General features: G+C 42.2%; 2 protein-coding genes across 2 annotated transcripts in view; both read left to right on the top strand.

Annotated features, from left to right (window-relative positions):
- The window catches only part of SLC25A14 (solute carrier family 25 member 14), a 58,969-nt gene extending 54,051 nt beyond the window's left edge, over positions 1-4,918 (top strand). The window contains exon 10 of the mRNA XM_032592036.1: positions 4,784-4,918. Within this exon, the coding sequence (XP_032447927.1) occupies positions 4,784-4,861 (78 nt within the window). The 3' untranslated portion in view covers positions 4,862-4,918. The remainder of the gene's footprint in view (positions 1-4,783) is intronic.
- Positions 4,916-16,182, top strand: RBMX2 (RNA binding motif protein X-linked 2). Its single transcript, XM_030305064.1, has 6 exons — positions 4,916-5,017; positions 5,206-5,321; positions 6,621-6,672; positions 12,531-12,660; positions 14,520-14,697; positions 15,164-16,182. Exons 1-6 carry the CDS (start codon positions 4,953-4,955, stop codon positions 15,664-15,666), a joined length of 1,044 nt encoding a protein of 347 aa, XP_030160924.1. The 5' UTR covers positions 4,916-4,952; the 3' UTR covers positions 15,667-16,182.
- The last annotated feature ends 5,117 nt before the right edge of the window (positions 16,183-21,299 follow it).

The raw sequence follows: 21,299 nt of genomic DNA on the forward strand, positions 1-21,299 counted from the left end.
GAATGACTGACTGATTAAGCCATATGATCATTTCTCATTGCCTGCAGGCTGGAATCTGACCTTCTTGGCTGCATCTGCAAGGCCTTTCATAAAATGGCCTGAAACCTTCCATCTTCATGGGATGCCCTGCCCCATCCCATCTCCTGGTCACACCGTACACTTTTCACACTTTGATGTATTTGTCTCTTGTGATTCTTCTGCTTGAAATGCTCTCTCTGCATGGCATCCATCCCGTCTTCCATCTTCATGGTGACGGCCTTCAAGGTGCAGCTCAACTGTCCTCTGCCTCACCATAGCTTTCCCTGACAATCTCTTTTCCAATCCCAGCTCCCTTTGACCCCTGGTAGTCAGAATTAATTGATTCCATGGGGCGCCTGGGTGGCGCAGTCGGTTAAGCGTCCGACTTCAGCCAGGTCACGATCTCGCGGTCCGTGAGTTCGAGCCCCGCGTCAGACTCTGGGCTGATGGCTCAGAGCCTGGAGCCTGTTTCCGATTCTGTGTCTCCCTCTCTCTCTGCCCCTCGCCCGTTCATGCTCTGTCTCTCTCTGTCCCAAAAATAAATAAACGTTGAAAAAAAAAATTAAAAAAAAAAGAATTAATTGATTCCTCAACTTGTTCCAGTGACATTTCATTCATACCTTCATTTTGACCCTCATCCCTTTGTATTATATTTATTCGTAAATGTAAATATCTGGCAACATTTTGAGCTATTCAGGAGCAGGGACTGGGTCTTATGGTTTTGTTTACTGTAGTATCCCCAGAATCTAGCCCAGCATCCCAGCACTCATAAACATAGAATATGCCTTTACGTTGGTGTCATGTGTGTTCTTTACTTTTTAAAAGTATTTTCTCTGGGGCGCCTGGGTGGCTCAGTTGGTTAAGTGTCTGAGTTCAGCTCAGGTCATGATCTCACGGTTTGTGAGTTTGAGCCCCACATCAGGCTCTGGGCAGACAGCTCAGGCCCTGGAACCTGCTTCGGATTCTGAGTCTCTCTGCCCCTTCTCAACTTGCACTCTGTGTGTGTCTTGCACTCTGTGTCTCTCTCTCTCAAAAATAAGTAAACATTAAAAAAATAATAATAAAAGATTTTTTCGTTAAAAAAATATCAGCATGGGACACCCTCTCCCTTGCTATCTCCCTGGGGCAAACCACCATCATCTCCTGCCTGAATTATTGCAAAGCTTCCTAGTCTCCTTGACTCTATACTAGGCACTCTCCTCAACCCCACAGTTTGCAGCCAAGGTGATCCTGCTAAAATGTAAGCCAGACTAAAATCCTTTGTTGGCTTCTCACCTCACACTGAGTAAAATCTAAAGTTGCTACCCAACATGTCCCTGCCTGATCTGTTCCCCTCACCCCCACTTATCCTATGCATGTTGGCTAAGGGTGCAGACCTTGGAGCCATACTATCTGGATCTAAATCCTGGCTCTACCACTGGCCAGCTGTGTGACATAGGGCAAGTGACTTAACCTCTCTGTGCCCCACTTTCATCATCTGCAAAATGGGGATAATAGTATCTACCACATAGGATTGTTGTGAGAAGTAAATGAGTTAATGTATGTAAGGTACCTAGAACAGTACCTGGTACGTGGTGGGTACTAAATCAGATTTTGTTAAATAAACAAAAATATGTTATTCTCTTCCTTGCCTGCTCCTCTCCAGCTACTCTGGCCTCCTTATTGTTTCTCAAACACATTCCTGTCTCAGGACCTTGGCACTTAATATTCACTCTCCCTGAATACTCTTCCCCCAGATGTTTCATGACTTGCTCCTCATCTTCTTGCAGGTCTCTGCCTCCGTGTCATTTTATCAGGGAGGCCTTCTTTGACCCATCACTCTTTTAAAATAGCAACACTTCGTAACTCTCTGTCCCCTTACCCTTCATAGCACTTCTCAACATTGGATGTATGTTTATATGTTTATTTGCCTTCTTCCCCAACAAGAATGTAAACTCCATGAAGACAGGAACTCTCCTTGCCTTGTTTACTGTTATAACCCTCGCACCTAGAACAGTGTCTAGCATATAGTAGTTGCTCAATAAATATTTGTTGAATAAATGAACAAAAGACAAAAGTGAGAAAATAAAGGTCACGATCTCTCTGCCAAGATAACATGGCAATAAAAAAATGTAAGTGATCTCTGGATAAAGGGAAGAAAATTCTAACAGTATAGAAAGAAACATAGGGAAAATAAAATCCTCTCTCCTATCCTCATCTGTTTCCCTAAAGGTAACCATATCTCTGTGTGTTTGCAACTTCATTAACCAGCAGTTGTATTGGTTGCTTGCTATATGTGCAGAAAAGTGTTCGAGGTTTGAGGTGCTGAGGGCTTAGAAAGGAAGAGCCTGTATTTTCCAGGATCTGACAGCCTCCCTGGGGAGATAACATAAAAGAGTTGTGATATGCTGCAGAGTTCAGAAGTGGGAACCATCACTGTGGACTAGTGAGGTCAGGAAAGGTTTCCTACTTGAGAGATGCCCTGATGGGAGTTTAGAGCTCAGGTGGGTTTCAGAGAGAGAGAGAGAGAGAGAGAGAGAGAGAGAGAGAGTGGCCCAGGGGTATAGGGGTCTCCCAGCAGGGCGTCTAGGCTGGATAATGAAAGGAACCCCTGAGGGAATGGATAGAAGTGAAAGCTGGCTGAAATTGAGGCTTTGTGTTGGGGAGCAGTGGGAGAAAAGACTGGAGAATAGGGGCTGAGGCACTTATACAAGTACTGAAAGAACTAGGAGCCATGCGATAATAGGAGCCATGCGATAATGAAACAGAACCGTGACTGGATGAGATGCAATTTATAGACACTGCAGTAGCGCAGTTATTGGACTTGGTGATTGGATAGATATCTTTGGGTGAAGAATAGGGAAGACTGAAATATAAAACCCCTGTTTTTGTACCTGGGCAACCAGGCAAATGTTGATAACATTTCTTGAAATTAGGAAGTTAGGAGGGAAAGCTGTTTTGGGATGTGGTGTGGTGGGAAGTGAGGAGATGAATTTGGCTGGACATATTGTTCAGCCTTGGCTTGAATGTAAGGACTGCCTATGGGTTACTCAGTATTGCCCTTAGAGCCTAGACGTGAGCTTTCCATACAGTGGGTGCTAAATGGATGTTACTGGTGGAGATCACTAATAGCCACCTTGAATAGCAAACCCTGGTTCTCTTCTCAGACCCTCAGATCAGAGGGTCCTCTGGATCCTCATTCCCTTTCCACCCAGACTTGTGGAAATCTCTAGACATCGTCTCACCTACCAATTCCTACCAATTGGAAGCACATCGATGGGGATGTCCCAGGCAAACTGGGATGTTTTTCAGTTCTCCCAGGTTCAGAATATCTCTGCTGAACCCACTAGCTTGATAGTAGCAGTCTTCTCATGTCCTCCTCCAACTGAATTGTCCTTCCCTTTGGTTGGTCTTTATCTCCTCTTTTGCTTCAGCTTCCTTTTGAACCCTGATGTCCAAGACCCAGGTGTAGCCCCATTTCTTTCATTTCACAGTTGCTTGAAGAATCCAGCCAGATAATGCTACATGCTGGTTTATCACTTTGCAGTGGCTACTTCAACCCTACAACTAAGCAACTTAAGATTCCCAGGAGCAGATAAAACCTGTATGCAATCTGTCACTGTTTAGTTTTCACTGCCAAGATAATTCTACAAAGTTAATGAATAGTTGGGTTGGAGTGGGGGAGGGACACAAACAGAATGAATGAAGAGAAACTGTCATTGGTGGGTAGTCTCCCTTCTGCTTTTTGTCAGGACATTGGGTACATGGTGAGTCATTGAAGTTATAGTTGTCATCATCGTCATCATCATCATTATCATCAAAGTACTTTTCTGAAGTGCCTAACTTCTGGGGCTCTGAGTTAGGCCTATGCAGAGAACTACACAGCTCTGGAACTTCACTTCTAAACCATGCATGTTCTCACAGCCATTGACGTAGACACGTGCAAGATGGATTCAGAACTTCAATATGGCTTAAATCACACATTGTCTGCCACCATCTCTTCTATGGGTTCCCAGTTATTCTGGAGTGAAATCTACCAGGCAAATATATCTTGTCTCCTCAATGATATTATTAGCTCCTGAGGGAAGAGAACCTAAACTTAACATTCCTGTCTACAGATTTGCTGTACAGGACAAACATAGATGCTCAGTAAGGACGGATTAAATCAACCGGACCTGATAAGTAGAAGCAGAGTACCTCCTTTGAAACAACTAGTTAACTCCTTTGAATCTCAGTTTCTCCCTCTATAAAATGAAGAGGGTAATTTTATCTATAGGCTTTATGGAGTAGTTGTGAGAATGGAGGGCCAATACATGTAAATTGCTTAGCACACAAACTAGCATCTGCTAACTTATTAGCTTTTTAACTATTTCTGCCTCCTGCTCAAGTAGCAGCGAGACTGGAAAAGGGTGAGGATAGCAGCTTTCACACAAATCTGGGTATTCAATTCAGCTTATAGAGACACGCTGGTCAATTGCCTATGCATTTGGATTTGAGGAAGAAAAAAAGGTTTATCCTTTCGCATATCTTCTTCACTTTTCTGCTGTAATTCCTGGACAGAGATGCTTTGATGGGTGTATGTGTGTGTGAGCTAAGATTAGCTGGGAGTGGAAGCCCGAGTAGGGATTTGCACTGAGAGCAAAGGCTGAGACTGAAGTTGCCATAACAGGCACCTTTTCCAGTCTTTATTCAGCATTTATAGGTAGCCCAATCAGTGTGAGGCGTCGTCCAGGAGCTGAGAGTCCGGCAATAAACCCGGCTCACATTCACGCCCCATTTCACATAGGGAGGAAGCGATGGACTAGACAAAAATTCTCCGGTACCGCGAAACCTACGGAGCAAGGTAAGTCCTTTTCCGCGCTAGTGCGCAAGCGCTACGCCCTGGCGCTGTCCAGCTCTTCCGGCGCGGGGCGAGCACCGCGGAATCCAATGGGCAAGAGGCGTCAGGGCTGCGCATGCGCGTTGCAGGCTCGCCCGGAAGTCAATGTCTAGCTGCTGAGCGTGGACCCGCGGAGATGAAGTAAGGCCTCAGCTTAATCTTTGGGGAAGTAGGGACCGGCCGCGGGAGGTGGCCCACCAGCGCTGAGGTGGTAGAGCGTCTGCCGGGCCGAGGGTCGGGAGAGGCGCGGAGACTGAAAAATTACCCCCCTAGTTTTGCTCTCCCTTACATCTGGCCAGGCCGCACTTAACGTCCGCCTGTCTCTGCAGCCCTTTAACTAAAGTGAAGCTGATCAACGAGCTGAATGAGCGTGAGGTCCAGCTTGGGGTGGCAGATAAGGTGTCCTGGCACTCCGAGTACAAGGACAGCGCCTGGATCTTCCTGGGTGAGGTCCACATCTTTCTCCCGCACTACTCGTCATTCTGTCCTGGCCTGCTTTTTAATATTTCAGCATTCCCGCCTTTCATTCTTCCCAGCATTCATCACACTTATTTCCTTCTGCTGTCTGCCCCTTAAATCCTTTTTTCATATCTCTCTCTCCTCCATTTCTAGTTGCTTCCCCTGCCAAATCAGTGCCCACGATAGTTACCCTTTGCCATTCACTGTGGTAAGAGTCTTGCCACTTGGTTTGTCAGAGACGGTTGTTACCATACCGTGTCCCCTCTCCCATTACACAGCTGAGGAAACTGAGGTGCAGAGAAGTTAATGGACTTAAAGTCACATAGCTAGTATGTGGAGCAACCAGAACTGTGGGATTCTAGAACTCATGGTCTTAGCCACAATCCGGTATTACTGCTAGCCCCTCTTTCCCCTTCCTTCAGAATTAATTTTCCTCATCTAATTAGCTCCTGCCTTCTCTCCATGGCCATATGATCATCTCTGCGTTCACTTTGTGTCACATCCAGTAATTTGACAGTTTGTTCAAAGGGGTTATTGCACCAGATACTGTGCTAAACATTTTATATCCATTGTTTTATTTAATTCTCACAACAGTTCTGTGGGGTAAGTACTAATATTCCCATTTTACAGATGAGGAAGGAATGATTTGCAGAGGAATTTCTTTCCTACGGAATGCTCAATAGTTGTCTTTATAATCCTTAGTCTATGTGAGGTGGGGTTAAAATTTTCTAACTTAAACTGAGTTTGGAACTTAGTTGTGAATTTGCGGGTAAAAGAACAGGTGAGTTCAAGATATGTTTGTGGAAGTAGAGTTTTATGTTGTAAACTATCTGCTTTGTCCATAAGCTTTTGGGTGTGAGGAGTATTTGGTTAGTGCTGACACACAACCTTTCAGTCAAAGTTAATCACTCCTTTTCCTGCCCTACTGCTGCACCTTATAAATGCTTCTATCATATCATCAGACTGTGAGTTCTTTTTTCTTTTTTTGAAGGTTTATTTATTTTTGAGAGAGAGAGAGAGAGGGAGACAGAGGATCCAAAGCAGGCTGTGTGCTGACAGCAGAGCCTGATGCAGAGCTTGAACTCACTAACCATGAGATCATGACCTGAGCCACAGTCGGATGCCTAACCGACTGAGCCACCCAGGGGCCCCAGACTGAATTCTTTGAGGGCAGGCCCTGTGGCTTACTCTTCTTTGCACCCGCAGTGCCAGGCCTAGTGCATGGTATGTAATATACACTTGGTAAATGTTTGTGGAATTGAAATGTGTTTTTTTTTTCTTCTAGGAGGACTTCCTTATGAACTGACTGAAGGGGACATCATTTGTGTGTTCTCACAGTAAGTCTTTTTTCATTTCCTGCCTTCTGGGTCATCAGAGTGTGCTACCATAAAGCATTTTGTGGCATCATAAAATCCATTTATTTTAATTCTAGGCTGATTGGTCTCCCTGCATGGGGAAGGCTAGAGCATCTGCTCTAGTCTAGATCAGCCCCAGGACATGGTTATAGAAGTCTCCCAATATGGAAAATCCAAGAAGTTGGATAATTTAGGAAGCCATCTTAGGGATTATGGTCTGTTTTTACTGCTCTTTCACTGAGGCTTGTCCAGCCTCGGCCTACACGCAAACAGACTGGAACTCCCAAGAAGCTACTATGTGGAGCTCCTTGGACTCCTACAAACTAAGGGTAACCCATGGTCCCAGGGCCCTTCTGGCACACACCTGTGGGTGTTGTAGGATTAGGGCAAAGCACAGAGGAGTGGGGAAAAAAAGCAAAAGATTTAGGTAGCAGTTTGTTTTCTTTGTTTCTAGATGAGCATGAGGTTAGTGAGCAGAGCCAATCTCTTTATCCAGAAGCTGAGAATTACAGGCTGGTGAGGAACAAGAATGAGTAGGTGAACCTTATACTCTTCATTCTGCTATGAGATGAAAGCAGCAGTACTGGGGTGGGAGAGCGATTTGGCAGCTCGCACTGGTAGTGACAGCTGGTAGGAGAGGGACTGGGCACAACCCAGAGTGACACAGAGTGGTTAGACAGTCTATAGGGCCAGAGGGGCCCTGAGGGCAGAGGACTGTTGCAGGGAAGCTGCATGAATAGGCAGAAGACAGTGGCAAAAGGGTTTGGGCAAGCAAACACAGCCAGCACACCATGGCAGAGACATTGCCATGGCAGTAGATGATTGGACCATCCCATAGGAAGGAGACCCTGGATGAGTGGTTGGGCAGCATTTGGGACAGAGAGCCATGGGAAGGAAATTGGGCAGTACACATGAGAAGAAGGCCGTGGTAGAGGGCCTTGGCATCCCACACTGGCAGAGTGTCCTGAGAGGGACAGAGGCTGCTTCCTCTAACTTCTGGGCAGCTGGAAGTTTGCAGCAGGTGCAGCTTCCACCCCTTAGGATACCTCTGCCTGGTCCAGCCCTCCATTTAGGGGCTGTTCTTGTCTTATTTGCATTGAGTGATGATCAGCTAGTGTTTGTTTATTCTAATTCTCAATTCTGGCTACACACATTGCTCTCCATGAAGATTGCTGTTGCCATTGATAACAGTGGTTTTCAAAAAATGTTTTGTTTTCTGATTATCAAGGTAATGTATTATCATTATAATGTATAATCATTTGGCAAAAAGGAAAAGCATAAAGAAGAAAATAGAATGTACTTTAAGGAAAAACAACATTTTGGTGTATTTATTTTTTATTTAATGTTGGGCATTATTTCTAATATTTTGCCATTATAAATTGTATTGCAGCATACATGGTAGTATATACATCTCTGTATGGATTCATACCTTCCGTAGTGAAATTACTGGATCAGTATGTTAGCGTTTTTAAGATGTTTTATAAATATGATCAAATTGCTCTTTGAAAAGGTTGTACCAATTTCTACTCTCACTAGAATGCCCATTTTTGTGAATCGTAATCAACCGTGGTAATTTTAAAAAATATTTGTTGTATGGCTTCTCATTATTATTTTATTTTGCCTTTATTTAATCATCAGTGAGGTTGAACTTCTTTTCATAGATTTACATGCCATTATTATTTTTTAAGTGTCTATTCATATCCCTTGCTTGTTTTTTGCTGTTGGTGTGTTCCTCATTTTCTTAGTGATTTTACAAAAGCTCTTAATTGATGTTAACTCTTTGTTATAACATTTTGTCATGTACTGTGTTACTGTGGGCTTATTGTACTTAATTTGATGTGTTATGCTACATTGCCATCATCATTATATCTTGAGGCACAGATTGTACCAGTTTGGTCTGTAGGAGTCCGTTTAAATGAGTTCCTATATTTTTTTCTTTTACTTTTTATGTTGAAATAATCTCAGACTTAAATTATGAAAGTTATAAAGTAGTATAAGGAATACCTATTTCCCTTTTTCTTAAATGTTAACATTTTACCACGTTTGCCTTGTCATTATTTCTCCCTATGTATACCTGTTATTTTTTTTCTGAATAATTTGAGCGTCAGTTACAGACATGGTGCCCATTTATCCCTAAATTCTTCAATGTGTATTTTCCCCCAAACAAGGGCATTCTCTTGTTTAACCTCGGTATGGTGATCAATTCAAGAAGTTAACACTGATACAATAGTATTGTATCAAGCCTAATCCATAGGCTTTATTCATCTTTACCAGTTGTCCTGCTAAGATTCTTTACAGAAATAGGAAAAACAATTACTTTCTGGTCCTTTATCTGTGGTATAAATTGTAAATATTTTCTCTTAATTTGTCTTTTGTCTTTTGACTTTGTGATTTTTTTTTTGCTATGCAGAATTAAAAAAAAATTTTATTCATTCGTGTATTTAAGTTATCATGTGGTAAAATTGACTTTTTAGGGGGTGTACAGTCCTGTGAGCTTTAATGCGTGTATAGATTTGTGTAGTTACCCCACAATTAGGATAAAGAACAATTCCATCACCCCAAAAACTCTTTTGTGCTGTCCCTTTATAGTCTCATGCTCTAGTGTTTTATATGATCAAATTTATCAGTCTTTTTTTTATTGATTCTGGATTTTGAGTCATAATTAGACAGTATTTCTCTCCACTCCACCCATCTGTATTCTCTTCTAGTACTTGTATAGTTTCAGTTTTATGCATTGAAGTCTGATCCATTTAGGGTTATTCTGATAGTGTGAGATACAGATTCACTTTCATGTTTTTTTCAGTGGTTGTTCAGTTCTCACATTTATAAAAAAGTCCATATTTTCCCAAGCAAATTAAGATGTTACCTTTACCATGTTACTTTACCATATATACTTGAGTCTCTTTATTGGCTTTCTTTTTTAAAAATGTTTTTATAAAGTTTATCTTTTTTGAGAGAGAGGGAGGGAGGGAGGGACGGAGAGAGAGAGAGAATGTATGCATAAGTAGGGGAGGGGCAGAGAAGGAGAGAGAGAACCCCAAGCAGGCTCCCCACTGAGCACGGCTTGATCTCCTGACTGACCTGAGCTGAAATTAAGAGTCAGATGCTTAACTGACTGAGGGACCCAGGCATCCCTCTTTATTGGCTTTCTGTTCTCTTTTGTTGGTCTGTCTCTTCACGTGCCAGTACCACACTAATTAATCATAGAATTTTTCAGTGTGCTTAAAATCTAGGAGAGTTGCTCCCTCTCCTTGTTCTTTTTTGAAGTTTTTCCATCTATTCTTACATGTTCATTTTCCCATGAGAACATTAGAATCAACTTCTCCAGCTAAATAAAACACAACTTATACTACATTAAATTTAAGGTTTTTTTTTTTTTTTTTTTTATTTTTTTTATTTTTGGGACAGAGAGAGACAGAGCATGAACGGGGGAGGGGTAGAGAGAGAGGGAGACACAGAATCGGAAACAGGCTCCAGGCTCTGAGCCTTCAGCCCAGAGCCCGACGCGGGGCACGAACCCACGGACCGTGAGATCGTGACCTGGCTGAAGTCGGACGCTTAACCGACTGCGCCACCCAGGCGCCCCAAATTTAAGTATTAACTTGGGGAAGATGTTGCTGTCTTTATGATGTTGAGTCATCCTATCCAAAAACAAGGGATGTCTTCATATTTGTTAAAATCTGTGTGTGTGTTTCAGTTTTAAAAAGTTTTCTTTATATAGACTTTGTGCATTGCTTGTTAAGTTTATTTTTAAGTATTTTATCTTTTTGTTACTATTAAAAATGGGGTTTATCTTTAATTATGTCTTCTAACTGATTATTGTTTGTATGTAAGAGAGTGATTTATTTTTTTAACTTTGTATCCTATTACTGAGTTGTTACACTGTTTGTTTCATTGTTTCTCTTGGGTTTTCTATACAGACTATCCTATATAATCTTCAGAGATAGTGTTACTACTTCTTTTTCATTTTTTACATGTTTTCTCCTGTGTAATTGCATTGTCCAATACCTACAATATTAAATAGCGTTAAATGGTTCCTGGCCTCAGTTGAATTGGCCCAGGTACAGGTTTCCCCTGCTAGCCGAAGGTAGTGTTCTGTAAAAGCTTTTTCTAAGCTGAAATGGCATAAGGTGGAAAAGCAATTACCATTTCATAAAAGCAAAAATCCTCTTCAGATTTCTTAGTGAAAACAGGTACTAATATAGGTCTTTTGTAAAAGCAAAGTGGCATAAAGTAAACATTGGACGAGTAGCCTGTATTTTCTATTTGGTAAGATGCTACATACCTGGCTGGGATGTATGTATATGATCATGTTACTAAGTATCAATCAATAGCTGTTTTTAAAATAAGTTTATTTATTTATTTTGAGAGATAGAGAGAGAGAGAACACAAGTTGGGGAGGGGCAGAGAGGTGGGGCAGAGGATCCGAAGTGGGCTCTGTGCTGACAGCAGAGAGCCTGATGCAGGGCTCAAACTCATGAACTGTGAAATCATGACCTGAGCTGAAGTCGGACCCTTAACCAACTGAGCCACCCAGGCGCCCAATTCCTATTTTATTTTTACGACTTTACTTTTTAACTTAGGAATCTTTAACTTAGCTGGAATTTAACTTTGTACAAGGAATAATGTAGAATTTTCTATTTTCTATTTAATTAATTTCTGTTTTTATCTGTATTAATTCCCATCTGCTTTCCTTATGTTTGTTTTCTTTTATATTCATTCTGTCTTTTTGACGTAAAACTCTTTAAGGTTACAGATTTTCCTGAGTATGGTTTTTGCCCTATCCTGTAAGTTTTGGTATATATGCTTCTCATTTTTTTTTTTTTTGAAGTAGTCTGCCATTGATGTTTTTCTTCATTTTATTTCACTTTTTCTTTCATCCAGTTGTTAGCTAGGAGAGTAGGTTTCAAGTTTTAGTTAATAGGGTTAACATTTAGTTAACATTAGTTAACATTTATTCATTTTTGAGAGACAGAGAGAGACAGAGCAGAGTGGGGGAGGGGCCGAGAGAGAGGGAGACACAGAATTGGAAGCAGGCTCCAGGCTCTGAGCTGTCAGCACAGAGCCCAACACGGGGCTTGAACTCACGTACTGCGAGATCATGACCCGAGCCAAAGTCGGATGCTTAACTGACTGAGCCACCCAGGCGCCCCTAGGGTATTTTTTTATTTAAAATATTATTTTCGGCTGTATAACATTGTGATTGGAGGACATGGTCTGTTCTGTTTTTGGAGGTTATTGAGGTTTTTGGAGGTTATAGTCAATTTTAGACTCTTTAGAAGAAATTGTCCTCTTTTTGTGAGATTTAAATGTATCTATATATCCACTAGTTTGACATTAATATTTAACATTATAATTGTTATATTATTATGTTTATTTGTATTACATAATTATATATTGATATTTCTCTGACCTTAATTTTGTCAACATTATATGTTATAAACTTAAAGTGATATGTTAAAATCTCTCATAACTTTTGTTATTTTTCTTTGTATTTCTCATAGTTTTCTTAATTAAAATTTTTGATTTGTTAATTTATACATAAAGTTTCATGATATATCTTTGTAATATATTAGGATCTTTTTCAGTGTAAAAGAGCTCTTTTAGTCCCATTTAAATATTTTTTTGGCCTTGAACTCATCTTCAGTCTTAATATTACCACCCATTTTTTAATTGAGTGTTCATGCTATATCATCTAATTTTTATTTTTAACTTTTGTGTCATCTTGTTCTAGATATGTCTCCTGTACAGACTATATTATTTGAATTTTGTTTTGTCATTCAGTTGAAAGTTTTTGCATTTTAAATCAATAGTGTCTTACTCTTTTATAAAATAAATAGATATGGGGAGATTGTTAACATTAATCTGGTGCGGGACAAGAAGACTGGGAAATCCAAAGGATTCTGTTTCCTCTGCTATGAAGACCAGAGGAGCACAGTTCTTGCTGTTGACAATTTTAATGGGATCAAGGTGAGTGTGTTCACTAAGCAGGATTTGGCTGGACTTTTCCTGTATGTAGGGGTTTGGTTTAATTTCCCACCTGATCGCCACAGGTTCAAGGACAGTACTGGTCAGCTGGGTGTGTGAGAGGGTTGCAGAGGTGTGGGGACATACTGACCAGGAAATGATCCCAGGAAATGATTTCTTTGGCTTATGACCCTACTAACAATTGTTCCTTTTCCTCATGTTCATCTTCCCAGGAGCATAGGTACCATGCATCACGCCCCAAACCAAGCCTCTTGTTTCTCACCTTTCCATCCTCACACCCCACTCTCACCTCTGACGTATTGGGCAGCAAAGAGACTCTCAAATATTGCTCTTTCATGCTATCCTCTGTCAGGGGATTTGGGGCTGTGTCATGGCTTCATGCTCTGAGACATATCTTTGTATGTCTGTCATATGTCTCCAGTCACTTAGCATTACTGGGCCCTGGAAATTCTCTAGTTAAAGTCTGATGACAAATTCTACAAAAATCACTCCTTCTGAAGTTTTTTCTCCTCTGTTTCCTCTCAGTTCACCCTGGGGCTGAGAGAAAGTGATGGGACAAGTCAGGTTTATCTATGCTCCACCCAATTCCTATGCTTATTTAGCAGTTGGATGAACATTGTCATAGGTTGGGAGGGTGACTTTTGACTTGGAGAGTTTGTCACTGATTGCACCAGTATGGAGCAGCTGGAAACTATAGGACAGGATGGAATAAGGTTCTAGGCTTGATTTTTAAGGGTCAGCAGTCAAATGGAGTCACCATAAAAGGGAGGTTTTCAAAAATGTTTTTGAAAAGGGGAATAGGATAGATGACAGAAGCTACTCAGACTTAAAGGTAAGAATAAAAATCTGCTCTTATGTGGGAACAATAAAAGCCAGACTTTTCAAATTTTGGATCGTTTTGCCTGTAGAATAAGTCTGTATCTGCCCGAATGTTTTTTTTTTTTTTTTAATTTTTTTTTTTCAACGTTTATTTATTTTTGTGACAGAGAGAGACAGAGCATGAACGGGGGAGGGGCAGAGAGAGAGGGAGACATAGAATCGGAAACAGGCTCCAGGCTCTGAGCCATCAGCCCAGAGCCCGACGCGGGGCTCGAACTCACGGACCGCGAGATCGTGACCTGGCTGAAGTCGGATGCTTAACCGACTGCGCCACCCAGGCGCCCCTGCCCGAATGTTTTTAAGTGAGGGGTTAATTTTTTGTTGTTCACCCAGAGAGTTGTGATTGACAACAAAAGTATCAGTGTGAGCCAGTTGTTCCACTATGGTGGGGGTAGAGCAAAGTATGAGGGCTGAAGAAAAAAGATTCCTTCCCCCTTCCCAACTGTTGGTCTGCCTTGGCCTCATCCTACTTGCTGTATCAAGAAAGCAGCTGTAGCATTGCACTTGATTTCAGGAATTCTTTCTAGCTGCCAGACCATGGTATGTTTTACTATAAATTAATGTTACAGATTGAGGGTAATTGTGCATGTGAATTCTCACAGTTTCCCCTGCTGCTTGTGCTTTGGACAGTACCAGCCAGGCTTTTTTCACTTAATGCAAGTGTAGAACATGAAGGTTATTGTGTGGTACACTGGAGTAAAGTGACAAGGCTGTCTAGTATGACTGCCTCAGGAACTCCAGCTGCCCCTGGCCCTACCTGGATGCCCCAAGTGCTGAGCAAGTTATAATCTGGGTGTATGTGCTGTTACACACAAGTTGGGCAGGTCTGCTTTAGTGATTTCCCCAGAAATAGAATTAGCAGGAAGGTAAGGGGTGTGGTTCAAACCATGGCTTTCTGCAGCTGGGTTCAAATAGTTTGATAGGAGGGCCGTCTTTGCTGAAGCATTGCCTGTCTGTCTTAGATCAAAGGAAGAACTATCCGAGTGGATCATGTGTCTAACTATCGGGCTCCTAAGGACTCAGAAGAAATGGATGATATGACCAAAGAACTCCAGGAGAAGGGCTGTGGGGCTTTTACCCCCTCAGAGAGTTCATCTGAGGGTTCTGAAGATGACAAACCCACAAAAAAACACAAAAAAGGTAAAGCGTTAAGTCCCGAGAGAAGATTCTGGGTAGTCTAAGTGTTTATTCTTCCTAGTGCTCACTGAGAGTTGATAATCAGTTCTTAAGTGTGAAGGGGAAAGGTGTTTGGGAAACCTTGCTTTAATTGGGAAAGGAGAGGTATCAGTGGAAGACAAATATTATGGGCTGAGTTCTGTCTCCTAAAATTCATACATTAAAGTCCTAATCCTCTAGTACCTCAGAATGTGACTGTATTTGGAGTTAGGGTTTTTAGAAAGGTAATTAAGGGTGAGAACTGCCTGATACAGCATCTTGACATATCAAGGCTGACAGAAATCCAACTTGGCTTCTCAGAGACACTTTCTGGAAGTATAGATTATGACTGCTTCACACACAGTGCTGCCAACGGTGCTTTCCTTTTGCTTATACCCTCCCTCTCCTCCATCTTCCTTTCCTTATTGGTTGCGCCCCTTTTTTCCTCCAGACAAAAAGGAAAAAAAGAGAAGAAAGAAAGACAAAGAGAAGACTGACCGGGAGGTACAGGCAGAGCAGCCAGCCTCCTCTTCATCACCCAGAAGCAAGGCGATAAAGGAAAAGGATGACCCTGGCTCTAAAAAGCACAGCAGCAAGAACTCAGAGAGGGGTCAGAAGTCAGAGTCCAGAGAGGTGCGGAGGCACTATCCCAGCTCTCCTGAGGTCAGGACCATCTGCCGCAGTGGAGCAGAAGACAGAGAGAGGGAGCCGAAGAAGGAGAAGGCTAAGCATGAACATAGGTCCTCAACCAGGAGGGAAGAAAGAGAAGAAAAGAACAGGGATAGAGATAGATGTCGAAGCTCAGACACACACTCCAGCCGGCACAATGGACGTTCTGAGGGACATAGTCAGAGAAGTAGAAGTAGGAGCCGAGATAAATCCCACAGGCATAAAAGGGCCCGACACTCCCGGGACCGGGAGTCCTCTAACCCCAATGACCGCAGGCATCACTGAAACTGCAGCCCGTGACTGCTTGGTAGAGTTGCAAATGAACTAGGCCTTTAAAATGCAATCATATTCAGTTATGCTTTTACTATTACTATAAGTAAAATCTCTGAGGCTGAATTCTTTTAATCCCTTGAGTATTAGAGTCATAGACAGCTGTAGTTTTAACAGCCAAATATCCTGGATTTTTAAGTGAAATCCATTGTTCCTGGGAATATGCTCGGTACCTACAGGAGGAGGTATCCTAAATTTGGTTTCATAAACATGGCCCTTGAATTTATGACTCCAATTTGTGACAAAATTGCCAGGAAAGGGGAAATATCAGGCAATTCTAGAATTCTGGTCTTTGTGCTAGATGTTTAGGTGACCTTTCCAGTTGGCAGGTATAGCCATAGAATAGAGAAGTGTGGTTTAATTAGGTTCGGACAGCTTGATGTGAATGTGATATTGATTCCTAACACCAGCCCGTTCCCTCTGCACCCCACCCTCCTTTAAAAAAAATTTTTTATAAACATCTTTTTTTTCGCATTTTGTTTTTTTGGTTGATATGTCTCCACATTTTTTCCTTGCTATCTATTTATTTATCTATGTATGTATTTATTTATATTGAGGTGAAATTCACATAACATGAAATTAACAATTTTAAAGGGATAATTCAGTGGTATTTGGTACAATCATGGTGTTATAAAACCACCACCACTGTCTAGTCCTAAAACATTTTCATCACTCCAAAATGAAACCCTGTCCCCATTAAACAGTTACTCTCCATTCCCTCCTCCTTGTCCCCGTCAACTACCAGTCTGCTTTCCATTTCTGTGGAATACCTATTCTGGACATTTCATGTAAGTGGAATTGTACAATATGTGGCCTTTTGTGTCTAGTGTCTTTCACTTAGTATGTTTTTGAGGTTCATCTGTGTTGTAGCATGGATCAGTACTTTGTTCCTTTTAATGGCTGAATAATATCCCATTGTATGGATATACCACATTTTGTTTATCCATTCATCAGTGGATGGACATTTGGGTTTCTACCTCTTGGCTAGCCACTCCTTTTCCACGTTTCAGACATACCAGGCCACTTGTGGGCCTAGTTTCCTTTTTAATTAGCTGTTCTTGCTGAGATGGGAATACTGTCAGCTCCATCGCATATCCATCTGGTCTCCTTGGCAGTTTTTACTCATCTTGAGAATCTTGCCCTTTTATTTTATCAATCGGTCCCTTATGACTTTGGTAGGAATTAGTCCCAGGACCTTAATATCCCTGCTGAATTATTAAAATTGAACTTCTGACCCTGTAAAACAGAGGAATACATTTTTAAATATAATTTATTGTCAAATTGGTTTCCATACGACAGCTAGTACTCATCCCAACAAGTGCCCTCCTCAATGCCCATCACCCACTTTCCCCTCTCTCCCCACCGCATCAACCCTCAGTTTGTCCTTGGTATTTAAAGAGTCTCTTATGGTTTTCCTCCCTCCCTCTCTGTAACTTTTTTTTCCCCCTTCCCCTCCCCCATGGTCTTCTGGTAAGTTTCTCAAGTTCCCCATATGAGTGAAAATATATGATATCTGTCTTTCTCTGACTGATTTCACTTAGCATAATGCCCTCCAGTTCCACCCACGTTGCTACAAATGGCCAGATTTCATTCTTTCTCATTGCCAAGTAGTAGAGGAATACATTTTTAATAGTGGGCACATTTAGTTTACCCGGTATGTTATTTTGGGTCCAAGATTAGATGCACAAGAGAGTTTTTTTAGGGGAAAATGCCCATGAAAGAAAATGGGGAAGGAGGCAAGAGGAGTCTGGAAAAGCAGTCAGACTCTGATAGAGGTCTAATCTCTGGAGAAGCAGGGAGGGAAGAAGGAAGTTTGAGTAGGAAAAGTCTTATACTACTGTGGTGTTCTGAGAATGTTTCAGCAAGACCAGTGGTGAGTTCTTGAGCCAAAGTCATCTGTCAGAGGAGTTCCTATTAGATCAGCTTTGGTAAGCAGGAGTCCTTGCTGTTGGACCTCCGTTGGCCCTTGTGGCCACTCTGCTTATGTGTCCATTGTGCCAGTTGTGTGGTATCCATTGACCAAGGCCAGTGTACCTGGCTGCGTCCTTTTGTGTGCTTGGCAGTTCAGTGCCTCTTCTGTGATGGATGCTCTGATGGATGTTAACATGTGATACAGGAATATTCACAGTTTGCCTACTCCCACATGTCAGTCCACAGCATTTACACCAGACCTTGCCTCTAATCTTCAGCTCTTTTCCTTCCAGTATCCCAACTAGATAGGCCATTGACCACAGCCTAGGAGTTGGTATATATGCAATAAATATTCTCAGTTTTGGCCACTTCTTTTACACCAAGTCAAGTGCACTGCTTGAGGTTCTGTCCATTGGAAAAATTTTCTTTCTCCTCCCCTGAATGTGGCTGTAATGCAGATAACATTCATCTTCATTTTGTGATGACCCACCAAGCTCAAATTGTTTTCTGCCCCAGCTGGTCATCCTGGACCCCCCCATTTCCTATGGGGCTACCATTCTCTGCATCTTTTAGGTTTTTAGTAGTAACACTGATCTACTCTGTCTCCCCTGAGCTGTATTATTATTTTATGTATTGTTTAGGGTTCTGCCAGGGAAATAACTAGTAGAATGTATGTATCCTGCTGTAAGCCAGTTCCTAATGAGAAAACATACAGGCATACCTTGTCTTATTATACTTTGCTTAATTGTGCTTTACAGATAACTTTTTTTTTTTATAAATTAAGGGACTGTGGCAACCCTGTGTCAGAGAAGTCTTGGTGTCATTTTTCCTCACACCATTTGCTTCGTGTCCCTGTCAGATTTTGGTAATTGCCATATTTCAAACTTTTTCATTATTATTACATTTGTTATGGTGATCTCTGACCAGTGGTTATGACTCACTGAAAGCTCAGATGATGGTTAGCATTTTTAGCAATAAAGTATTTTTCAATTAAGGTATGTACGTTGGTTTTTATGCACAATGCTATTTATTGCACACTTTATAGTGTAAACATAAGTTTTATATGCAGTGGGAAATGAAAAGATACATTAACGTGTTATTGTGATATTCGCTTTATTGTAGTCTGGAACTGAACCCCTGGTAGCTCTGAGGTTGTGTGTGTGTGTGTGTGTGTGGCAAGGAATTGAATTATGCAGTTGTCGGAGCTGGCTAGGCAAGTCTGAAATTTATAGGGCAGGATATTTAAGTCTGAAATTTATCAGGCTGGAAATGCTTGGGCAGGAGCTGACACTGCAGTCCACAGGCAGAATTTCTTCAAGGAAATCTCAGTTTTGCTATTAAGTTCTTCCAACTGATTAGATAAGGCCCACCCTGAATGAGGATAATCTCCTTTACTTAAAATCAACTGATTGTAGATGTTAATCACATCTATAAAATGCTTTCACAGCAGCATTTAGATTGATGTTTGATTAGTTGATTGACTAGCCCCCTACAGCCTGAGGCAAGTTGACACAGAAAAGTAACCATCCCAGTTTATTCTTGTCCATGGTGGAGGGGAACAGTTTCAGAGGTTTCCACTTGATTTTCCTCATGTGACAGCTCTTACCCATTAGGCTAAGGACCCACGTGGGGATTACTCTCAAGCAGCAACTCGGTTCCAGTTACACATTTGGGGAGTGGGAAATGACCACTAGGCAGGTCTGCAAGCCCCCTATGAGTCTTGTTATAGGCCAGGCCTTCAGTTATTATTCAGCCCTGAAACCTCCAGTCTAACAGGGCTGTGATCATGCTTCAGGTCTCTAGGTACAAATGTCAACTTTGATCTTGAATCCAGTATTCCTCAAATCTCTGGCTATTCTTTCCTCAGTGTTCATACATTGAAACAAGTGACTGTAAGTCCCTTTAAGGGAAGTATTGAGGGGATATTCATCCTTGTCCTTCCTTCTAGGGACCAAGCTACCTCTTCCAGGTCTGCAAACAGCTAAAGTTTGGAAACTGAGCAAGGAATTCAGAATTTTTATTGGGGAAACCTCCCTGAAACCCCTGCTCCTCCACTGTTGTCTTTTTCAGCTTGTAGATCCTGATACCCTTGCTCGCTGTCCATCTGTATTATTCCTAGGGACACCACAGTCTATCCGCCACCTCTGCAACTCCCTGTGGGTAAGGCTCTCTTGGCTGTCCTTCAGGCCTTGTGGTTCGTTTTGTATTTGCAACCTTCTGGCTTTTGGAAGGTAGCACCTCTACCTGGTCACTATTATTCTAGGGCCTCAGCTCTGTGATGGTCTCTTACTGCCATCCCTGGCCAGTAGAGAAGGTCACCTCTGAACTTAGTGATGCTGGTGCCCCTTTTATCAGTGCCTTCCTGATGGCCTTGGTAAATGAGGTGTTCCCGCACCTCCCTGCCCCCGCCCCATGGAACACTACCGTCTCATGGGGTTTTTCCACTGTAGCACGTGCACTTCCCTCTGCCTTTTCATTCCTTCTTTTGCCATTTGTCAGGACAGCTCAGGCATTTCAATGTTGTTCAGTGGTAGCCATCACTTTCTCCAAGCCTCTAAGAGTCACCTTAATAGAGACTTTGTATCTCCTGCAGGTCCTTGCCAGGGGATTAAATCTGTATTTTGAGAATGTCCTCTCAAATCAATGAATTTTTGCTTTTATGTTCCTCTTGATATAGCACCCTCAAAATCCAAACCCAATGCTTCCTTGGCTCCTGTCAGTGCCTGTCAGCTAATTCTTGCGGCTCTTTGGTGTTATTCTTTCTTCTCTTTACTAGGCTCAGGACTGACCTAGCCAGGTTATGCTGGATTAAATGTGGGATTTAATCCTAGTTTTCAGTTTAGGAACCAGGAGAGGGGCTGGACACAGCTCCTTGGAGGGGGATACGAGTTGCCTTGAGGGAGCAGGCTCTGCAAGCATCTTCCGGTGAAGGGAAAATGCTAGCTCTCATTAGGGAAGAGTGGTCCTCTCTGCAAGGTAAAGTCTGGGTGGGGATGTCTGCAGAGCCAACACCCTGAGGAGTGTCTGGCTAGATGTTCCCACTCTATGTCTCAGGGTCTCAGGATTTTCCAACTACATGGAGTCATGTGGCCCTGACTTCAGCAGAGCAGACCCGCCATGTATTAAATATTGAGTATTTTGTCTCTCTTGAGTTCTGCCACTCCCGTATGTTCTTCCTTGGTCTGCTCCTCCACTGCGGGAGAAGAGGACTTCTTTGTAAGCTCCACAGAGAGTCTCTGGCTCTCATACTTAATCTTTAGCTACTTATTAACTGTCATCCATTTCTCATTACCCTGCTGCAGGGCATCAGTACAACTTGACAGTATTCAGCCATCTCCACTGTCTCTGGAGGCCATATTCCTCTCATATATTTCAAAAGTCTGAATCACCACATCTGCAAGGCCATTCTCCCAGTTTTCCCAGGTCATCTCCAGAGAACTGTTTAGCACTTGGGCTGCCATCTTGTGCCTGGGACTGTCTGTGCCCTACACCCCCGTCAGGACAGTGTCCATTTTGTCCATCAGCCAATGACTGAGGCAGTCCTGGAACCCCATCTTATCACAGCCTGTTTCCTTGGACCACCACTGGCACCATTTGTGCTAGTTTGAATTCTCTGAGAAGCAGATGCCAAGATGAGATTGGCATGTAAGAGATTTACTAGGGAAAATGCCTGTGAG

This window comes from Lynx canadensis, chromosome X (assembly GCF_007474595.2).
Source record: "Lynx canadensis isolate LIC74 chromosome X, mLynCan4.pri.v2, whole genome shotgun sequence".
Taxonomy (NCBI): Eukaryota; Metazoa; Chordata; class Mammalia; order Carnivora; family Felidae; genus Lynx; species Lynx canadensis.